General features: G+C 38.2%; 1 protein-coding gene across 1 annotated transcript in view; it reads left to right on the forward strand.

Annotated features, from left to right (window-relative positions):
• Positions 1-20,895, forward strand: part of LOC106525548 (neurexin-2) — a gene marked incomplete at its 3' end in the record, with an annotated part of 638,625 nt that overhangs the window by 156,733 nt on the left and 460,997 nt on the right. The window contains 1 exon segment of the mRNA XM_014019826.1: positions 10,580-11,914. Within this exon segment, the coding sequence (XP_013875280.1) occupies positions 11,203-11,914 (712 nt within the window).

Genomic DNA, 20,895 nt, shown 5'->3' on the forward strand with positions numbered 1-20,895 from the left:
CTTACCTCCTGATTACAATTCAAAAATACTTACCTGCAAGAACTCACCTGGACTCCTTCCTTTTCAGCATTCCCGATCCCTCGACATCCCATCACCTGTAAATAAAAGAAATTATTTTTTGACTTTGCTTCTCTGTTGTATGTTTTGTACCAAATCCGCACATTCTTTGACTCACCTTGAAATCCTGATAGGCTTGGTTAAAAATTGCTGAAGAAGCTGAAAGTGAAAAGCTAAATGAAGCAGACATTTGCTAAACTGAACAAAACGTTGGCTAGAACAAAAAAAAAAGGCAAAAATTTAGTATCAAAAGGGTAGCAAAGAATATCAAAAGGATAGCTAAAAGTAGCAAAAAGACTAGCTAAATGCTAATTATAGCAGAACAGATGGTTCTAACAACTAAAAAATATAAAATGTTTTTTTGTCACTAAGTGTAAAATAAAATGTTAAAAAAATTCATTATTAACACTTTTGGGTGTTAAAAAAATTCCACTAACATTTTCTTGTTATTTAGCTCACTGTTATTGTATTTTGATCATTTTTACTAAATGTTAAATTTAAATAATAAATCCTAAATTTAAAGATGTAAATCTAAATATATATGTTAAATGCTGAAGTTTACGTTTATTTATTTATTTGTTTTTTCAGAATGGATTATAGCCTTGGTCAATGGTGCTCAGCTCATGTTAGGTTGTCATCATCCAATTTAGATTTTGAATGCTATCTTCAGCAGCACTAGAAGCATTAGCAGTGTTTAGTAGTGGCTAGCAACGGCTGGCGTTGACGTTGGTTGCAGGGTGATGACATCATCCTGGTTAGCTAACAATAAAYGCTGCTAATGCTGCTGAAGATATTATTTAAAATCTAAATTAAAAATTAATGATGGGATAAATGGCTCTTTGAAGGGATCCGGATCTTGGGGAGCCGTTTGTTTCATAGAGCCATTCAAAAGAGATGTTCAGTTTTGAACAAGTTACGCCATCATGTAGGGAAATACATCATAATGTACAGCGACATGATGACGTTGTCACATTACGTGGGCGGAACTATGTGTTTTGTCAAGCAGAAACCCCTTTCCCCCTTTACCGTGAGCTTCTGTACTCCACTGCTCTGCCTGTTTTCTGTGAAAAGGCAAAGCAGGAGCAATTTAAGGATGAAACAATAAAGATTATATGAGGAGCAAAATAAATAAAACTACAAATGCCTTGTTACTGCCCGCCACTCAGCTCCTATCATTCGTTGTAAAGAGCCGTTCAAAAGATTCGGATCGTTCGTGAACTTCACATCACTATTGAAAATGTGTTTGGAAAAAAAAACAATACGTACGGTACATGTGGTCAGGCAGTTTGAAGTGCAGTTTGGACACTGCAAATTTGATGTTTTGTAGAGAAGCGTTAGCAGCATTAGCAGCGTTAGCGGTTGATGTTGTAAGATGGTGACGCCCTAATATGAGCCGAGTACTAACGGCAAAGGCTGCGTTCCATTCCGAAATATTTAAAAATAAACTTCAACATTTATTTAACTTTTATATTTACATTTATGATGTAGTATAGTTTTTAATATTAACATTAAGGAAAAAAATAGCAAAATGTAGGAACACTAAGCTAAATAACAATGGAATGTTTGCAGGAATGTTTGAACACTCAGAAAGTGAGCTAAAAATGAAAATGTGTTGAAGACTTTTTTTAACATTTATTTTACAATTGGCACCCCATACTGAGGCAGTGAATGTATTTGAAAGTAAGGCATAAAATAAATAAATAGAAAAATCATATATCTTAGTAAAATAGCATAGTGTAAAGCAGTGGCTCACAAAGTTGGGGTCAGGACCCAAAGTGGGGTCCTGAAACATCAAGGTGGGGTCCTGAAAAGATTTTCTAAATCAATTACATTTTTGCCTTATTTGCCTAAAATGTATAAATGTAGAATAATAAATATTGTTACTATGCCCATGTTTAGTTGACCTGATATAAATGTTTATCATCCAAAAATAGTTGCTGAGATGCATGTTTGTATGCAAATAGTAGCAGAGACCTGTGCCCACAACTGTTATTTTGTGGGTCAAAAGCTGAAACGTTTGGGAACCACTGCACTTCAGAAAACAATTTAAAGTGTAATAAAATAAATGGTGATTTAATATTTTCCCTATAATTATTACAGAAACACAAAATAAGTATAAATAAGTATTTATATTTGTGTAGCCTTTGTTTTTAGGGTTATTAACAAAGTTTGTGTACTCAGACCAGTAATATTTGGGGTCACACGTTTTTGCAATGAATATTTTGTGGGTCAGAAGATAAAAAGTTTGGGAACCACTGGTGTAAAGAATTAGATACATGTTAAAAAATAATTTAAGATAAACAGAAAAAAATGTGTAAACGCAGAATTAGCTTTCACACAATTAAGTTTATTTTTGCTGAATTCTACTAGTCCCCCTTTTTAGTTAATTAATGAATTTAATGGCTAAAGCTTGTTTTCCATCTTTATCAGAAATATTAAACTTGGCTCCACCTGCTGCTGTGGTTAATTAAAGCTCACCAGCAGCAGCTTCATGTTGACTGATGGTAAGCTTGTGAGATTCACAGAGGCCAGGATTGATAGCCTCCGCTTGACTCTTGTATGCTGTGTAAGTGCCTATTTATTTTCATGTGCAAGCTGTTGAGGAGGAACATTCACTGTGCATGCAAATATTTTGTGAGCCACACCTCGATTACCATTTGTCTGGATGATTTTACTGTGCAAATGTTTGAGTTGAATTAGCCGTTTCTAATGATACTTGAAAAGTGTTTCATTATCATATTTACAAAGTCCAAATAGTGTCCGGCTTTGGAAGAATAAAATGCACAACAGTGAACTCTGTTTAGCACTGATGTGCAGTGAATTATTCAAAGCAGACTTCATCAGATTGTCTGCAAAGTGAATGTTTGCAGAAGGAGGAAGATGAAAGCCTGGCGCTGATCCATACAACAGGTGTACTTGGGTCTGTGGGGATCCTGCAGACCTGGGGCCAAGGCGGAGCTTTGCAAGAGATGGGATTAAAAATGAAAACACATTTATGCCAAGACATACTGAAATGTGTGCATGCACACAAAACGCTAATTTCTCCACAACAGAAAAGCAGAGAATAAATTCCTCAATACTCTTCCAAACCACACACATATGAATCTCACATTTATTTCCATAAAAAATAAAGTTACATTTATCCAAAAGACTTTCATGACCACTATTAAAGTCATGTTATTAATAAAGGACAAGGACAATGTGTCTTTTCATTTTAACAGTTTTTTATTATTTCCAGTAGTTTTTTTTATTTTCTAAAATGCTGACATTTTTATGTCTTATGAAAGAGTGAATATGAAGAAAACAAAAGTTTTGTTTTGTTGTTGTTGTTACAAGCTATAAAGTTTCAGTCAAACTAAATAGGACACTTTGCACTGCAGATGTACGTGTAGCCAAAGACTCTTTGGAGCAATGTTTCTGTCAAGACTATGTCAACGTTTCCCATGGGGTAAAGGGAAAAGAAATGGGTCGATGGTGGCTCACATGACTGTCGAGTTATTCTGAGGACAAGAACAAGAAGACGGGTCAAGGTATAAATTGCTTCTCAAGTGATTTCTCTCAAGCTTTGTTGTAGCGTAACTGACCACCGCAAATAAGAAAGCTCTTGTTTATTTTCACGGAAGAATTTATGTGGTTTGATATCCAGCTAAAACCTTTGTTTGGTACTGCAGTATTATAGAATAGAATAAAATAGAAAATAATGCCTTTATTGTCATTACACGCATGCATAACAAGATTAGTCACTCCCACAGTAGTGCAAATACACATTAAAATAAATAGAAAATAATAGAGTAACAGGATAAAATTTGCTAAAATTTGCCCATATATCTATGCATATATACAGTATACAGTATATTCACCTACACATATGCAACAATTAAAACCAATAAAAAAAGCACAATGAGAGTCAGTTGTAAATGTGAAACTAAAGTAGAAGAAAGTCAAACGACATTATTGCACATTGTGTATATTGAGGTATATGGATTATGCTGGTATTGCAGGTGATCATTACAAAATAAAGTTGCATGTGTCCCACAGACGTATTTATTTCACAGTACGTGAGTTCCTCACTGATTGTAAGTCAAAAGTCAGTGCATGTGAGAGTTCAGTATGGTGATGGCTTTCAGGAAAAAGCTGTTCTTGAATCTGTTTGTTCTTGTTCTGGTGCACCTGTAGCGCTTTCCTGAGGGCAACAAGTCAAACAGTTCGGAGCCTGGGTGGGAGCTGTCCTTGATGATCTGCTCAGCTCTACCGAGGCAGCGTGATGACTAAATGTCCATGAGGTAGGGGAGAGGGCAGCCAGTAATCTTCTGAGCTGTCTTGACTACTCTCTGGGGCCTCTCCCTGTTCGCCAGGGTGCAGCTGCCGTCCCATACTGTGACACAGTATGTTAGCAGGCTCTGTATTGATGATCTGTAGAAGGTCAGCAGCAAGTTGGAGTTCAGGTTGTGCTTCCTAAAGACTCTCAGGAAGTGTAGCCTCTGCTGAGTCTTCTTGATGACCGCTGTGATATTCTCAGTCCAGGTGAGGTTGGCAGTGATATGGATGCCCAGAAAGCGGAAAGTATGGACTCTCTCTACACACACACCATTGATGTAGAGGGGGCCCAGATTGCTACTGACTTTCCAGAAGTCAACAATGACCTCCTTGGTTTTTTTATTTTTTATTTTTTATTTTTTTTGGTGTTTTGGGTCAGGTTATTCCTTGAAGACCAGGAAGTCAGCTCCAGGATCTCCTGTCTGTAAGCTGCCTTGTTTCCCTCGGATCTGAGTCCAACCACTGTGGTGTCATCAGAAAACTTGACGATGAGGTTGTTGTTGTGTGCCGGGCTGCAGTCGTGGGTGTAGACAGTACAGCAGGGGGCTCAGCACACAGCCGTTTGGGGAGCCGGTGCTCAGCATCTGGGTGGAGGAGAGTTGGGGGTCAAGTCTCACAGCTTGGGGCCAGTTGGTGAGAAAGTCTTTTATTCAGGTGCATGTGAGTGGTAGGAGGCCAAGACTCTTGAGATGGTTATCAGAATGTCTGGGATGGCTAAAGCGGGAGAAGGGAGGCCATCAAAAAAAAAAAAAGTAAAAAGAATGTCTGGGATGAAAGTATTGAAAGCAGAGCTGTAATCCACAAAGAGCGTTCACACGTAGCTGTGCTGCTGTTCCAGGTGGCTCAGTGCAGTGTGAAGAGCTATTGCAATAGCATCTTCTGTGGATCTATTTGTCCGGGATGCAAACTGGTGGGGGTCAAAGTTTGGAGGGAGATAATCCTTGATGTGCTGAAGAACCAGTCTCTCAAAGCATTTCATGATTATCGGAGTATAGGCCACTGGTTGATAATCATTCAGGCTGGTTATGGTGGATTTCTTTGGCACAGGGATGATGGTTGCTGATTTAAAACAGGGTGGGATGACTGCCTGGGCCAGGGAGAGGTTGAAAATTTTGGTGAAGGTGGGGGCAAGCTGGGGGGCACAAGCACTGAGCACCTTACCATGTACTCTCTCGGGCCAGTAGCTTTCCTGGGATTCACCACTAGGAACATCTGCCTAACATCATGCTCCCCTATAATGAGACGAGTGGCGCATGAACCAGGTGGGGGAGGGGGCAGGGCTGGATCAGAGGTGAGCTGCTATGGTGCTTCAAATCATGCAAAGAAGCAATTTAACTCCTCTGCTATTTGTGCACTCTGGCCTGTAGTCACATCACAGCCACTGAAATCAGTGATGTTCTGTATGCCCTTCCGCACCTCCCATGAGTTGTTGCTGGACAGTTGGGACTCTATGCTCCTCTTGTGGTCAGCCTTAGCAGATTTTATGCCTTTCTTCAGGCTGGCTCAGGCAGCTCAGTAAAGAGCTCTGTCACCTGACCTGAAGGCACCATCACAGGCTTTGAGGAGTGTACGAACGTGGTCATCCAGGGTTTCTGATTTGGATAAACCCGGATGGATTTTTCCTCCATCACATTTCCAATGCAGAACTTGATGCAGTCCAGAACCGTTTCTGTGTACTTCTCCAGCTCCTGATGTTCGAATAGGCCCCAGCCAGTTTGTTAAAAACAGTCCTGTAGTTCACTGAGAGCATTTACAGGCCAAGTTGTAGCAGTCTTTATGATGGGCCTTGTGCTGCATCTGAGGGGGGTGTAAGATGGAGAGAGCAGGAGAGAAAGATGGTCTGACTGCCCGAGGTGGAGGAGGGGTTGGCTCTGTATGTATGTTTGATGTTTGAATACACATGATCCAAAGTGTCCCCTCTAGTAGAACACTTGACATGCTGGTAAAATTTGGGGAGTACAGTCTTTAGCCTAATTAAAATCTCCTCAATGATGTGAACACCGTCGGGGTGCAGCCGCTGCTGTTCATTAATGGTGTTCAGGAGGAGGAAGAGTGCCATGATTACATTAGCATCTGGTGGTAAATACCGTACACAGCAATGACTATCACTACTGTTAGCTCCCTCAGTAGGAAGAAAGGTCGGCACCTCACAGACTCGATGTCTGGGGAACAGTGTTTTGCTATGATTGTCCCATTATTGCACCAATTCTTATGCACGTAAATACAGAGCCCCCCACCCCTGCTCTTACCGGAGTCCACAGTCCTGTCCCCGCGTAGCACAGTACGGCCTGCTAGCTGCATGCCAGCATTGGGTATGGTATGGTGAAACTAGATTTCTGTGATAATCAGAACACAACAGTCACGAACATAGCATTTGCCAGTGAGTTGCAAGTTCAAGTAATCCATTTTATGCACCAGGGATCTTGTGTTGGAGAGATAGAGGCTTGGTAGAGGTGGCTTGTGAGGCTGTGATCTTAGCCTTAGCATGACACTAGAACTACGACCCCGCTTCTGCTTCCTCTCCCTTCTCCATCTCTGCCACCTCCTGGTCCTGATAACAATCCACGGGGAGCCAGGTGGTCTTGCTATCTCGTCTGGAATGTTGTGTGTGTGGTGGAAGTCACTTGTCACCTGTAATTGGTGCTGCTCGCCGATGACCAGAAGAGTCTGGTGTTCGTAACTAGTATTCACAGACTCAGCGGAATACACGTGAAAAAAAAAAAACATGAAAAAAGTTTAGCAATGGCAGTGGAGGAAGTGAATGAAGCCAGTCCATGTTGACAAGGCTTCCAAATTAAGTTAAATTTGTCTCACAAAGCCTGCAGCACTCATTTACAGCCACTTTGTTCAGCTTGGTACTTCCATCTTCCCAGTTGCAGATGGTAGTTTACAGCGCACACAATTTCCAGTTAGCTTCTTACCTTAGCGTCCTTCATGGTTGAGCTGATTCACTACATACGTCACAGCCAAACGTTAGCGATTAGATAAATCAGATCTGATCAATTTAAACTTCAACAGAGTCCACACCTCCAGCAAGCAATCACTTCTCAATAGCTGAGGTTTCTGACCATCTGAATGAAGCCAAGTGTAGAACAAGGGGCTGGTTTTCACCAGGTTAATGAAAAGTTATAAAATATTAATTTTTCCCCCATTTGTGGTGCCCCCTAAATAAACGATGCACTTAATTTGCCTACATTGCCTAAGCCACAGGCCAACTGTAGTAATGTGAGATGTACCAATCAGAGTATGTGTTGAGAATGGCTTTCACTCACTACCCTGTCAGATTTTAGCTTAATATCTGTAAATTTAAAAGTGTTATAGCAATTTTTATGATGCTTAATTCTGATTAAATGTGGCAGCCACATTACTCTTAAAGGAAATCAGGTGTAGATGCACATCCAAAGAATATTTCACATTTTAATTAAAATATGCCCAGTGAGTCATGAGATATTTTGCTAACAGAGTTGATCTATAGTTAATAGCAAATCTATGTTTGACAAGTCTCTTTTACTACCTGTCTCAATCAGATTACCTGTCTAAATATTATTGAATCATTAAAAAAAGATCTGTTGTCTCAGAATGTGTTGTTGATCAGTCTAAACTGCTACCATGTCGAAGTGTAGGTAAATATCTTTAAAATTGACAAAGTTATAGCAATTTTGTGTTTTTTTAAGGTCGTTTGGCTTATCAGGATAGATGTGCACACAAAATTTACTTTTAGAAAGTTATTGTTATCAGGTCGAATAAATCTAAAAAATAAAAATAAAAAGTGAAAGCTTAATAGAGCCAGTGCAGTTTAACAGAACAGGAAGAAATTCTGACCCAGTGAAGGTCAAACATGATTTTTATTTATTTATTTATTTATTTATTTATTTATTGCTTCTTTTGGTGTAAACATTGCTTCTACTGAATCACAACCACAAGCAGTATAATCTGTACTGCCAGAGTTTGGCAGCATTAAGAAAGTTATTTATTTGCTTCATCTTCTATGGGCAAATGAAATGTCTGATTTAAATTAACTTTTCAAGTTAATAATGATTTGTTTTGTTAGGGGAATGAATGCCAAGAAATAGAAAAAAAATTGCATCCATGTGATATGCCTAATCGAGATGTAACAATACATCAATCCATATCCGTATACAGATTAAATGATAATTGATTCAATTACATCAAGGCAAAATGAAAACATCGATCTATATAGTCATCATATGCTTGATGTAGATTGATATATGCACATTTAATACAATCATTGTGTTTGATACGAATCGTAAATTTGTGAATTGATTTGATTCGTATCATGGCAGACTTTGTGAAGTCGAGAAGCATCCTATCGTCATTCAAACAAATTCATCTATTGTATTGTGATAAATCTGCTGACACGGCCTATCATAAAGTGCCTACAAAAAGTATTCACCCCCTTGAACAGTTTATGCTTTAGTGCTGTTGTAAAAAAGTCATGGTCAATAAAAGTTGATGTTCTTTCAAAAACAAAAACATAAAAAGAAATCTAAAAAAAAAACAGTTTTGATTTCAAAGTAAAACCAAAATTCTATTGAGGAATACCAATTAAATAAATATATACATCCGTCCATAAAGAGGCTAGAGAAGACAAGCATGTAATTGGGAAGTCACAGATTTGAATCCTGACTGGCAGAAAGAAACTGGGTAAGGTAGGTGAAGCACCCGCAGCTGCCTCCACTCCACACTGGGATGCGAAAAATGCTTCTTTCTTTCCATGTCACAGTGGTCATTGGTGCCCATGTCCAGCAGTCACTGTGTGAGAGGCTGGATACACCCTGACCAACAAAAAGATTGTCCTAATTTACTCAGAGGAGAGAATGAAAAGTACAAGTCCGGGGATGGATGTAAAAAGTCTTAAACATCACAAGGCGTTCTGGCAAATCAATCACCATCAAGAAATGGAGGGAATATGGGATATATGTAATTCTACCAAGAGCAGGGTGTCCTCACAAAGAGTGAGAATAGTAAGTGGAACCACCAGCACACCTGTGATCACTCTAAGTCACAAGGAGTTACAAGCCTCAGCAGATGAAACTGTTGCCTTGAATCCTCAACAGACTTAGCCTTATGGGAAAGTAGCAAAGAGTCATTGTTGACATAAATTAAGATTAAATCTTGTCTAGGGTTTGTCAAACTCCAGGCACTGTATTTTTGCTGTAAAGAAATGTTAAGTTGTTGAATATTGCACATGTGCTGGTTTTGTGTGTGTGTTTTTGGAACAATAAAAAGCCCAGATCTCTATTGTGCACTTTAGCTTTAACAGAAACTCCACCTGTAAGCAACACTCTTTTTCTTCTTTACCGAAAACAACAGTCTAAACAAAATGGGCTTTATATTATTATTATTATTCCTCTCAAAAAATATTATCATTCCTCTTTATTTCAAACATTTATCCACTATGTTCTCCCAAGTCTTTCCCTTTCGATGCCAAACATTTCTTTGATTCTTTCCCCTCCCTTTCTTGTGTGCTGCAGCTCCATCGCTGTTGTCACATTGAAGCGAGGCGTGATAGCATAATAGCGTCTGAGCAGAGCCTCGCTTTAATTGTAGAATGTCTGTGGTGGAAATTAAATCTCACTCAAGATTTAATGGTTGGGGATTAGGTCGAGCCCCAGGGTCAAGATCAGCTATTCACATTGCTATTGACTTTGCAGCACTCGGCTCCGAAGTCACATTTGATTTAATGATGTGCGTGTTTGCAAATGCATGTCTGTAGAATGTGTGTGCAGTGCATTGAAAGGGCCTGATTGACAAATATATATTATGTTTGTGCCAAAACATGGATCCTTGACAGCTTAGTGTCTGAGAAGCAATTCTGTTGATGTTGGGTACCTTATTTGCTTAGAATTGAAGCAACTAGTTGAATTAATTTCTTTGACTCAAGCCTTGTTTTTTTTTTCTCTTTAGGAATATACTGAGAAAAACAATACTAAAATACAACTCTATATTTATCTATTAGAAGAGTTAGCTTTTATCTGAAAACTGGATAATGTTTGTTACACGTCATACATGGCATCTGAAATTACAGTAGATGGAAACCGGAGAGAGAAATAAATACCATGTGAAATCAGCCAAGACAATTCACATTTTCCTTAGGCAGTAATTTGTGTTGTAGATAATACATTTTCTAGAAGATATTTCCATGTAATTTATTGCACTGATTGTTTTATTTTCTCTTTTTCAGGTTGCCAGCTGCCACTATAACCATGGAACCAATACAAACATAAATCTTAACGCTCCATAAGGATTCGGAGAAGAGGCGGTTTATGGTTAAACGATGAACCCGTCGTGTACTGCAGGATACATCATAAACCCCTGACACCTGTCGCCACTGCTGAAGCCACAGTCCTCTTCTGCTTTTTTTTCCTCTTAAAGATTACAGTGTTTTCCCCCAAACTTGTGGCAACGACAAATTTTCTGGAGATTGCACAGAAGTCCGTGTTCTACAGACAAACATTACAACTTTGAGCAAAAGACATTCGAAGTAACGGATGTGCTGAAATTACTGTAGTTCCCTCATTTACTYCCCTGCTGTTTCTCTGTCCTAGAGGCACCGACTGATGGAGAGACGAAGACGGGAGTCAGGATAAAGACGAGAATCGAAGTATTGAGCAGCAGAAGCAAAACTGCTTTTCGGCCCGAAAATATTATAATAGATCTTCTGTGGGGATTGCTTTATGCTAAAAATATATTTCAGTTGTGATTAAAAACTAATTCTCGTATCCACAGTAGAGCTAATCTTTAGCTCCGTGGTTTATTAAACATTAAAGGATCACGGAGAAAAGGGAAAACTTTAGAACTTCTATCATGACCAGGAGGTTAAGAGCCCTGTGTTTGCCCCTGTGGCTCGTTGCCCTATTCAGCATGCTCACCACAGTGAAGATGCTGGAATTCGGAGGGGCACCGGGCCAGTATGCTCGCTATGGACGCTGGGAGGCTGGATCGGTGGGTGAGCTGAGCTTCAGTCTAAAAACCAACATCAGCCAAGCCTTGGTACTCTACCTGGATGACGGTGGCAACTGTGACTTCTTGGAGCTACTGATTGCTGGTGGACGACTCCAGTTGCGCTTTGCCATCCACTGTGCCGAGCCAGCTATTTTGCATTTGGAAACGCGAGTCAACGATGACCGCTGGCACATGGTCTTGCTCACCCGCAACTTTCGCAATACTTTACTGATGGTGGACGGGGAGACAAAAGTGGCCGAAGTCAAGTCGAAGAGGAAGGAGATGGCGGTGGTCAGCGACCTGTTTGTGGGTGGAATCCCTCCAGACGTGCGCCTCTCCGCTTTGACTTCCAGCACCGTGAAGTATGAGCCTCCTTTCCACGGCTTGATCTCCAATCTGAAAGTGGGAGAGACGCCACCTACTTTGTTAAATAGCCAAGGAATTCAGAGTGATCTGGAGTACCTCTGCACCAAACAGAACCCATGCTTCAATGGAGGGTTTTGTTCAATCCAGTACGGAGAAGTTCACTGTGATTGCACCCACACTCGCTATAGGGGCAAGTACTGCAAGGAAGGTAAGGGAACATCTCATTGTACCTGCTGTATTTTGGCTGGTTGCTTATTTAATTTGGGCTGGACTCAACAGGGGAGTGTGTCGTTCTTCAGATAGAAAAGGAAACTCTCAAATAAAACTTCTTGTGCTTTTGGATTATTCCCATGTGTAATTGGATTTGGATTATTCCCATGTGTATAATTGGATTTGGATTATTCCCAGGTGTGTAAACACTTTGTTGGTGGAAGTTTTGCACATGGGATTGCTAATGCTAACTACTTCTATTGTCTGAACTCAAGCAAGGAAACGATAAGTTGGTGTATTGCTGGTATTGAAACTAGGAAAGAGTAAACACTGAATAGTTAAAGTATTTTAATAAATATGAGCATTTTATACATTTTTCCCCACACAAATGTTCTGAAAATACAAAGGAAATAATGTAAGCCATTAAACTGTAATGCGTGCCTCTGCATTCCAGAGTCAAATTAATAATTTATTTGAACATTTCTAGTGTTTTCCTTCACTTGAGTCAGCGTTTTTTAAATATATTGTCTGCACGAATACAGCCTTTTATCTAAATTTGAATAATGTGACCTACATTTTTACAGTTATCTAATCTGTAACTAAACACAGTGTAAGATTAAAGATGAGATTAAAAATGGTTAGCTCAACTCTACCTAGATTCTTCTTGTATGAGGCAGGGATAAATGTGTGTATCTTGCTTGACTGGGATTGTTTTCATGTGAACTGTAAGATCTGCTTCCAAAGGTGGGTTCACGCTATGCRATTTTCAGCAGTTTTAGACACACTTTTGTCCTAAAAAAATGGAATAAAATATTTGGTCATGTTTGAATCAGTGATCTGTGGTGGCTCAGGGTTTATCAATAGCTGATTTAACCCTCTCATGACCAGGACAATTCACAACAAATATCAAGCTATGTTGGAAATTTCCTGGAAAAGTTATACAGCATGGGTCTCTTAGAAAATAGCTTAAGGGCCTGTTTTTTTAATTCTCAGCCTTTGATGCATAAAATACACAAATTAATAAAATCAAAATTAATTTTTGTGAATTCTCACATGTTTCTAGTTTGGTGTCAAGAGGTTCATGTCCAAGAAATAATTTAATATTTTCAATTAATCAAACATGGTTTTCAGCTTCAGGGGTTTATGCTCAATATTTGCTGTTAATTAACATAAGTGTAGCATTTTATTGGAAATGTTGAGAAGTGGTAAGCTGTTTTATAGATTTTTGTAAGCAATCATTCTTTTACCTTGAGATCTGTCAATTTTATTAATTTTGTTTATGTTTTTACTCACAGATTCCATTTACCATGCTTTTGGAATTATCATCATTATTATTTTAGTTTACCTTTATTTAACCAGGCACATCCCATTGAGATCACAAGTCTCATTTGCAAGGGAGGCCTGGGTTTGGGTCATTTTGATGTAACTTAAATTGGTTCCAATGTTTTTTATATAAATATATATTTTTATTATGTTTGGGATTTTGCCAAAGTCACAGTGAACAGATATTAAAGAAGAAAAATATGAGATCATTGAATAATAAATGTTAACTAGTCCTAAAGACATAACATACAAAATGTGAAACAAATCTGTGAACAGTTGTTGACAGAGATATGTGTTTATGTTTGGCATCATTAATTCACAAGTAGTATTGATATAACATTAAAATACAGAATACTATTTTATTATCATGCATTTTTAATTTAAATATAATCAGTCTAGCATAAACAAGAAAGTTAGGAATCTGAACCATATTGTGTGGTGTTTATTAGTTTAGCTGTTATAGCCATAAGGTGACGCATTATACCAAAAGTATAGAAGCTCAAGTCTGAACAGAGTGAGCCAAGCTTAAAGTGCCTGTGACATACATATCCTTCAAATACATAAAGTCAAAGAAAATATCTTTATATTTAAGAATCTTGACATAATTCATAATTTTAACCATTTTGCCACATAACTGGCATTATTTTCTTTTAAACTGGGCTCAGCCAAAGTGAAACAGGAAGTGACATCACAGGGGAAATATTTTGAAACATTATTTGAACTCTGATTCTGTTTCATCTCTCTCTTGATGGTGTCTCAAAATAATCTAAAGAAAGATCAGATTATTTTCTCTAGTCTGCTCTGTTCACATGCAGACATTCCCCTTTTACATCACTTCCTGTTATTTCACATGCAAACATCTCAATGGCTGTTTATCTCAGCGGTGTGATTTTTTAAAAATCTTTTGCAGTAAGTTATCAATATTATCTTGCCAAAATTTCACTATAAGCTTTACTAGTTAGTTCACAATAAACCCAATTCAATTGGGAGCAAATGAAAAATCTTTTAACTTTTTTTTTTTTTTTTTACTGGGGTAAGATCTATAGTAATGTATTAAAATGGAATGGTAGTAATAGGTCATAGCAAAGAGTTTTCTGTTTCATCAACACTGAAAATATGTGTTTTCATTGTTGGCAAACAAATGACATAATGTCTATGTTGGGGTCAGAAATGCATTTTGTTTCTTTTAAATAGTGTAGTGGTCATCTCGAGGTGGAATAAACAGTTCCACCTGTCTTTGACCTTGGTCTCAGAAGGCCTCCTTTAAAGAGACAGAACTCTGTTCCAGTTAGAACCATAGCAGGTTTGGCTTTCTTAAACAGTAAAGAGACATTTTCTTTACTTAATCAGGTAATAAACAGAATGATCGTCTTTGTTATGGTTTTTAATTTATTTTATTTTTGTTAATTTCAGTGGATAATGTGTTGAGCCAGTAGCGACATAGCTACGTGATAGAGGGTTTCTAAAACCTATCTCAAATCAGGTATCAAGCTGTTTCAGTATTTAATCTTGTATTTTATGCTCTTTAAAGGTTTTCTGACCTAAAAACTGTAAGTTCTTCTTTTCAGATATTCTGAGACTAGAGTTTAAAATTCTGCATTTTAGCCACTAAGATGAAGGCTAGTTTTAAGTTAGAAACAATATGTAACATTAATGCTGTTCAAATTCAAATTCAAAAATATTTTATTGATCCCAGAGGGAAATTAGGTGTAAATGTTTCACAAATAGGTCTGCTTTAACTTGTTCATTTGTTTTTTTTAGTATAAACCGACCATCATATTCATACCTGGCTTTACTTTTGTGTTCTATGCCCTCGGCTTTCTCCTCCAATGACACATCCCATTTCCATACCTGTGTGCCAACCCCCCCACCCCCCCCATAAATAAATAAATAAATAAATAAATAAATCACATGCATCCATTGTTTTGTTTCTCCTCCCCCACCCTACAAAATCTCACCAACTTACCTCCTGCCTTCTCTGCTCAGAACTGTCTGGGCTCTCCACCTCCCTCCTGTCTTCGCTCCTCTGGAGTTGACTCCCTTACTTCTCTTATCTCTTTCACCTTTACCTGCTGTCAGCACTTCACAGTCCTACCTCTCCTCCTCCTGCACTTATCTCTCTCCTCTCTCCCGCTTTCATCTGCCTGAGTCTCCCCCATCTTATTCATGAACGCTCTAATTCCCTATGTAGCCATCAGGAATGGCTTTCTCCATCTTGATCATTTATACTCCAGGTGGAGCGGTGGGGGGGGGGGGTGTTGGTGGTTAGGGCAAAGCTCCTCATCCTTTATCATCACCATGCTCTATGAATATTGCATTACAGATTTCTGAATAATCAATACAGTCAGTATCTCCTACCTTGTCCCCTATGATGAAATAACTTGCAATTAGTGTTCAGAGATGTAGGTAGCTGCATCGCCACTGGTTATCTGCCAGATGAAGGATTAGTTGAAGTTTTGCATTTTTTGGGGCTGTTCCCAGATGAGACTTTACAGTGCTGAATAGGAAATAAACCCAAAACGAAACATTTAGCTTACAATGTTTGTCACTGTAGTAAAACACAAAAATGGCATGATTTGGATCAAAACATTTAAATATTGAGTAAAGGAAATGTTCATATAATTTGATATTTTTAGAAATAGACATTTTCTGATGCATTTGCATCTCGTGTCCACATGCAAGCTGTGGTTTTGTTTAGAACATATTTTAGAACACTGTTTTTGTTTAAGCTAGAAAGTTGTAAAAAAATACCTTGGTGAATCTGACTTGAGGTACAAACTTTCTGTCAATTTATGACAAGGCAGCCTAATTTATTTATGTACACTTTCACTTTGTGTCATTGAAAATACAACCACAGAGGTGTTTGTTTATTTATTTATTTATTTATTTATTTATTTATTTTTGCCTTTGTTTGGTCTGGTTTATCTTACTTGACTGTACTTAACTGTCAGAAGCTATTTTGCAACACAAATTTTCAAGAAAAATAACAATTTTTTAGCTTCAGTTTGAGAGAATGTTTTGAACCAAAGAACCAGAAAACCCAGTGGTCACATTTTTTGCAGCTAGTTGTTGAAAATTACTTGTATGCACAAATAGAAAAACTGCAATATTGGTACAAACTGAGTCAAGGTGGTAGTGAATGTAGTAACGTGTATGAACCAAGACTGCAGTTTAGCAAAACCTAACCACTCAAAATGCAGCCATATGGCTCAATGGTTGCTTTGTCACAATAAGCTCACAGTTCAGTGACACTGCAACTAATAATTCACAGTTTTTTCCCCCTCAGTTTTGAGTGAGTTTTTTTCAAGAGCTCATCTACCAATAATACAAAGTACCCATTAGATTGGACCAAAAACCAGTTGTACTGGAATTCCGCCATTTTGGTAGAACACACGTAACCAGCAATGCCTGTGAACTGTTCAAAACACATTCATGTGCGTGTAATATATATTTTTGAGTTGTCAATGTTGACGTTTTAGTAATCTGGAATATTCACTTACCACTTACAAAGTGGAAAAAGAATGTGTTCTTTACTTTGGTGCAAGTGAGACCCAGGAAACAAATACAGAATTTGAATTGCTTGTTAAATGCAAGTAATAAAGCCATACTGATGGTCAGAGGGTCCAGTGGTGCTGGTGCATGGCAGCCCTGCCTCYGTCAGTGCACCCCAGGGCAGCTGTGGCTACAGTGTAGTTTACTACCATCAGTGTGTGAATGGGTGAATGTCTGTAGAGTAAAGCACTTTGGGGTCCGATGGGGCTTGATCAAGCACTGTTTAAGTTTAGTCTGTTTAACACTTACCATACAATATCACTGCTGTACCAAAATACACACAGTTCCAGTCTTAGCTTTTGGCCCCAAGTTCAGAGAGCCAGCACATTATAAACACATTCTTCCATATATGGACACTCCCAAGGGGCAAGCTGTCACATCGATTCAGAGTATCTTCCTACCACGTGACCAGATCCTGAAACAACAGATTGAGTTCTGAGTTAAGTGTTAAAGTGTGTATTAAGTAATCATATCAAGTAAAGTGCAGTCTGTTTGAGCTGATCGTGACATGTCATTCAAAACAGATTGCACTTCAACTAAATCAGTTTAATCAGAAAAATAGATAATTACACAAAAAAAAGGTTTATCAAAGCATATCCTAGTTCATTTAGGAAGAGAAACAAGATGTGTAGTGCATTAAAAATATGTAATGAACATAATAAATTTCTTCAAAGTGATTGGAACAAATGCTTGTAGTTTCAGACAGCTTGACTTTCTTTTAAATGCCATACTCATCAACGCTCATTGCCTTTATTTTGTAGATACTTTATCCTACCCCAATGGTGTAGCAGTGCTCGGATGCAGGAAGTGTGATGTAATTGTGAACTATGCATTCCAGCTCAGTGAGATACCCCGTTTAGAACTGTGTAAAAAAACTGAGAAAAAAGAATTCCACCATTATTTCCCCTAAAACAGCTGTTGCACATATTCAGAAATGTTTCAAAACATGTTCTAATTGAAGCAATGGGGCTGCAAACTGCAACATACACAAGGAAAATGAAAACCCCATTTTGGAGCCACCCTGTTCTTTGCCAGCAAGTCTACAACAATCACAGCCTGATATACAAATTTCAGACCTGATATTGTCATTTAACTTTGATATTATGATGAAAATTTAGAAAGAAATTTTAAACTTGGAAAAGAAATCCAAAGTAGTGCAGATTAACAGTGTAGACAGAGTCATAATTAGTGACTATTGTCTGTGGCTCTTGTCTGTGATCTAGATCATTTGGTTCAGGTCACCAAAATTATCCCAGTCAGCTCTTCTTGGTGACCTGAGCCACCCTGAAGAAGGGTCATGATTTCCATTTCTACCCTAATCAAGAGGAGTTGCCACACTGTTGATTTTGYTCTGTAAAGAAACAAAACCAAAGATTAGGATTTCTCCATGAATACTCTTTGCTACTTGATGACCCGGTAGCTCRGTAAACATGTCAACTGTCTGAACATTTCCTCTGGTTTTCTCTTTAATGTTGACACTTCTTTTACTTCTTAAAGGTTTCTCACCCTTTCTGTTGATGTACTTTGTGCTGTCTGGTTGCTGAAAGCAKAGACCGCTGCCTGGCTCTTGGCTAAATTGAGAGCAGAATACCAATGTAAAGGTAGAGTGACTGCAGGAAACGGTTGTCCTTTTAAAATGGAATGACAGTGTAAAATAGAGTGGAAGAGATAGAGATTAGGAGGGTAAACAAAAAGAAAATTTAGCAGAGAACAATGGTAAGAAAGAAAAAGAAGAGCAAAATTACACAAGCACATAACTGTTCAGTGTTAGGTCCTGTTTACATGATGGCATTTTTAATGGAAACCAAAGCCTTTCTGCTGCATTTATGTCACTCACGAACACGACAACAGTTGTTTTCTTCTACGTTGAAGCTTTTTTGAATCCAGGTCTCTGAGTGGAGATTTTCATTAGTGTGAAATCACATGGGCACTCTATGGACGGCTGCAGTCAATAGTTTTTCTGTACTCACATGAGTTGAAAAACAATAACGAGAATGGAAAATCGTACAGAACAGTTTGTGCTTCACATCATTTTTCAACATGTAGAAGAAAACCTACCTTATCCTTGGTCCATATAAGCATTCATGCATTCACCAGTTTRGATGTAAGTGTTTTGATGCTTGGATTAGAAATGTCTGTGTGCATTCACATGTTGTTTAAATTCAAACATCATAGTGCCAGCTAGTGACCTCACATGGAAACTCCTGCACCACCCATGTAAATGTGTGCTTTTCCACAATCAGCATAGAAACATGCTGTTTTCAGAGATTSTTCATGAATGAACAGGCCCTTAATTTATTTTCAGACTTCCTTTGGCTTGAGGTCTAKAAAAAGGATTGCTTCTCTTATTTTAGCCATCTGTTATTTTAGAAGGTATAGTCTGAAATTATAAATCCTACTGACACGCTTAGACTGTTTACAAAACCTTCAGATTATCTTCAGGTATAGCAACAGTGTCTGGCATAATCATTAGAAAAAAAATACAAAACGTATTCTGTTATTTGTGTAATACAAACAATACCTGACCTGCTGTTAGATAAAATAATTCAATTTATAGTMGAGTTGGGCATAATAGTATGGTGTTCAATTAATCATCAGAAAAACATTAATCGATTAGTTTTTAGCACTTGACGATTAATACTATTAATACCACCAGGCAGACTGACTGGAGATTKCTTCAGTCAGTCCGCTCGGTGCTCCTTTCCGCTTCAAAAATGACGAACTTTAAAAAATAAAAGGCTCTCTAATTTACTTATCYATCAACACAATTTAAAAATAGATGAATTGCCTGAAGTCTGTAATTTTGACACAATTTGGAACAGATTTTATGAGAGCAAATCTAACCCACTAAAYTGGTCATGTGACCAGGACATAAGACTGTCCAGGGACTCCAGGAGATTAATCGTCAAATTAATCGTTATCGGCCAAATACCACAATTAGTAGTGATATTTTTTTTTACCAATATTGCCCAACCCTAATTTACATTATACAGGTGTGTGTGTTTAAAGCTGTTGCCAAGAGGGAGATGAATGCCAATTTATTTGCACACTTTGTAAATTATTGGATACAACACAAATGCTCAGTTGAGAAAACAGAAGCAAACTATTTAAATAATGTGCAAAATTTTAWATGTAGTGTTCTTTCACACTAATATTGTCACCTTCTTGAAATATTCGCCCAACACATTTCTTGCAAGTTTTTTTTAGGAAACACAAGAATGTATAAATGTTGTACGGCTTGTCTGTAAATTACACAAACTTTCCCCTATTTTGCATGTATACAGACATTTAGAGGAAATTTTATGGCTGTAAGGAAATTCAATCACCACCACCTCATCCTCCCTCCCTGCTCCTCTGCCGCTGTCGACGCTGTTATGTCCGCCCCCACCTCCCACCGCTGCAGCCGACAGTCCACTACAACACAAGCCTTTGGAAAGTACAGCCAATGAGAGTCACTTATGGTGCAGAACRATCTTTCAGTAATCAGTCTTGTTGCGAGAATTTTTCACTCCATCATTATCAGAAATTATTATGTGATTGGTCTGATGTTCGTGGGTGTGTTTGTTTCTGCTGAAAGTGCTTGGACGCTGCAWTTCGCTTCAACTACTTGCTTCCAGAATTCAACTATTGTATCTGGAGGCAGACATAAAGATAGTCAAACGGACAAAAACTCATGGATGGACAATAAAACGGGCATCTTTGATTGAGCAGTCTGTCTGCCAAAAACTATGGCGCTGTTACCAGGACAGATTTGTGGGCAAAATAATGACAGATATCGAGTTAGCTTTTAGTTGTTGTTTTTTTATTTTTTTATTTTTTGCAGTGTAGACTCTGTGTGGCTTATCCAAGTGGGAGRGTTTTTCCAAGAGCTTGGCTTGAAATGAATGTCAAATAACCGTGTGACAAAGCATAGACTTTTTGGCTGAGGATCGTGTATATTGGGCCCTTTACCATTGTATGTATTTTTGTGTATATAGGAATTTAACACACCAACCTTTATGTTCAAACAAGAAGAAGGACGTTGCTTTTAAAGGCACAGTGTGTAGGATTTGTTGTTTTCAGCGACTTCTAGTGGTTGAGTGGTTGAATCACCCTCCCTGGTCC

This window comes from Austrofundulus limnaeus, unplaced genomic scaffold, assembly GCF_001266775.1.
Source record: "Austrofundulus limnaeus strain Quisiro unplaced genomic scaffold, Austrofundulus_limnaeus-1.0 Scaffold233, whole genome shotgun sequence".
NCBI classification, from domain to species: Eukaryota; Metazoa; Chordata; class Actinopteri; order Cyprinodontiformes; family Rivulidae; genus Austrofundulus; species Austrofundulus limnaeus.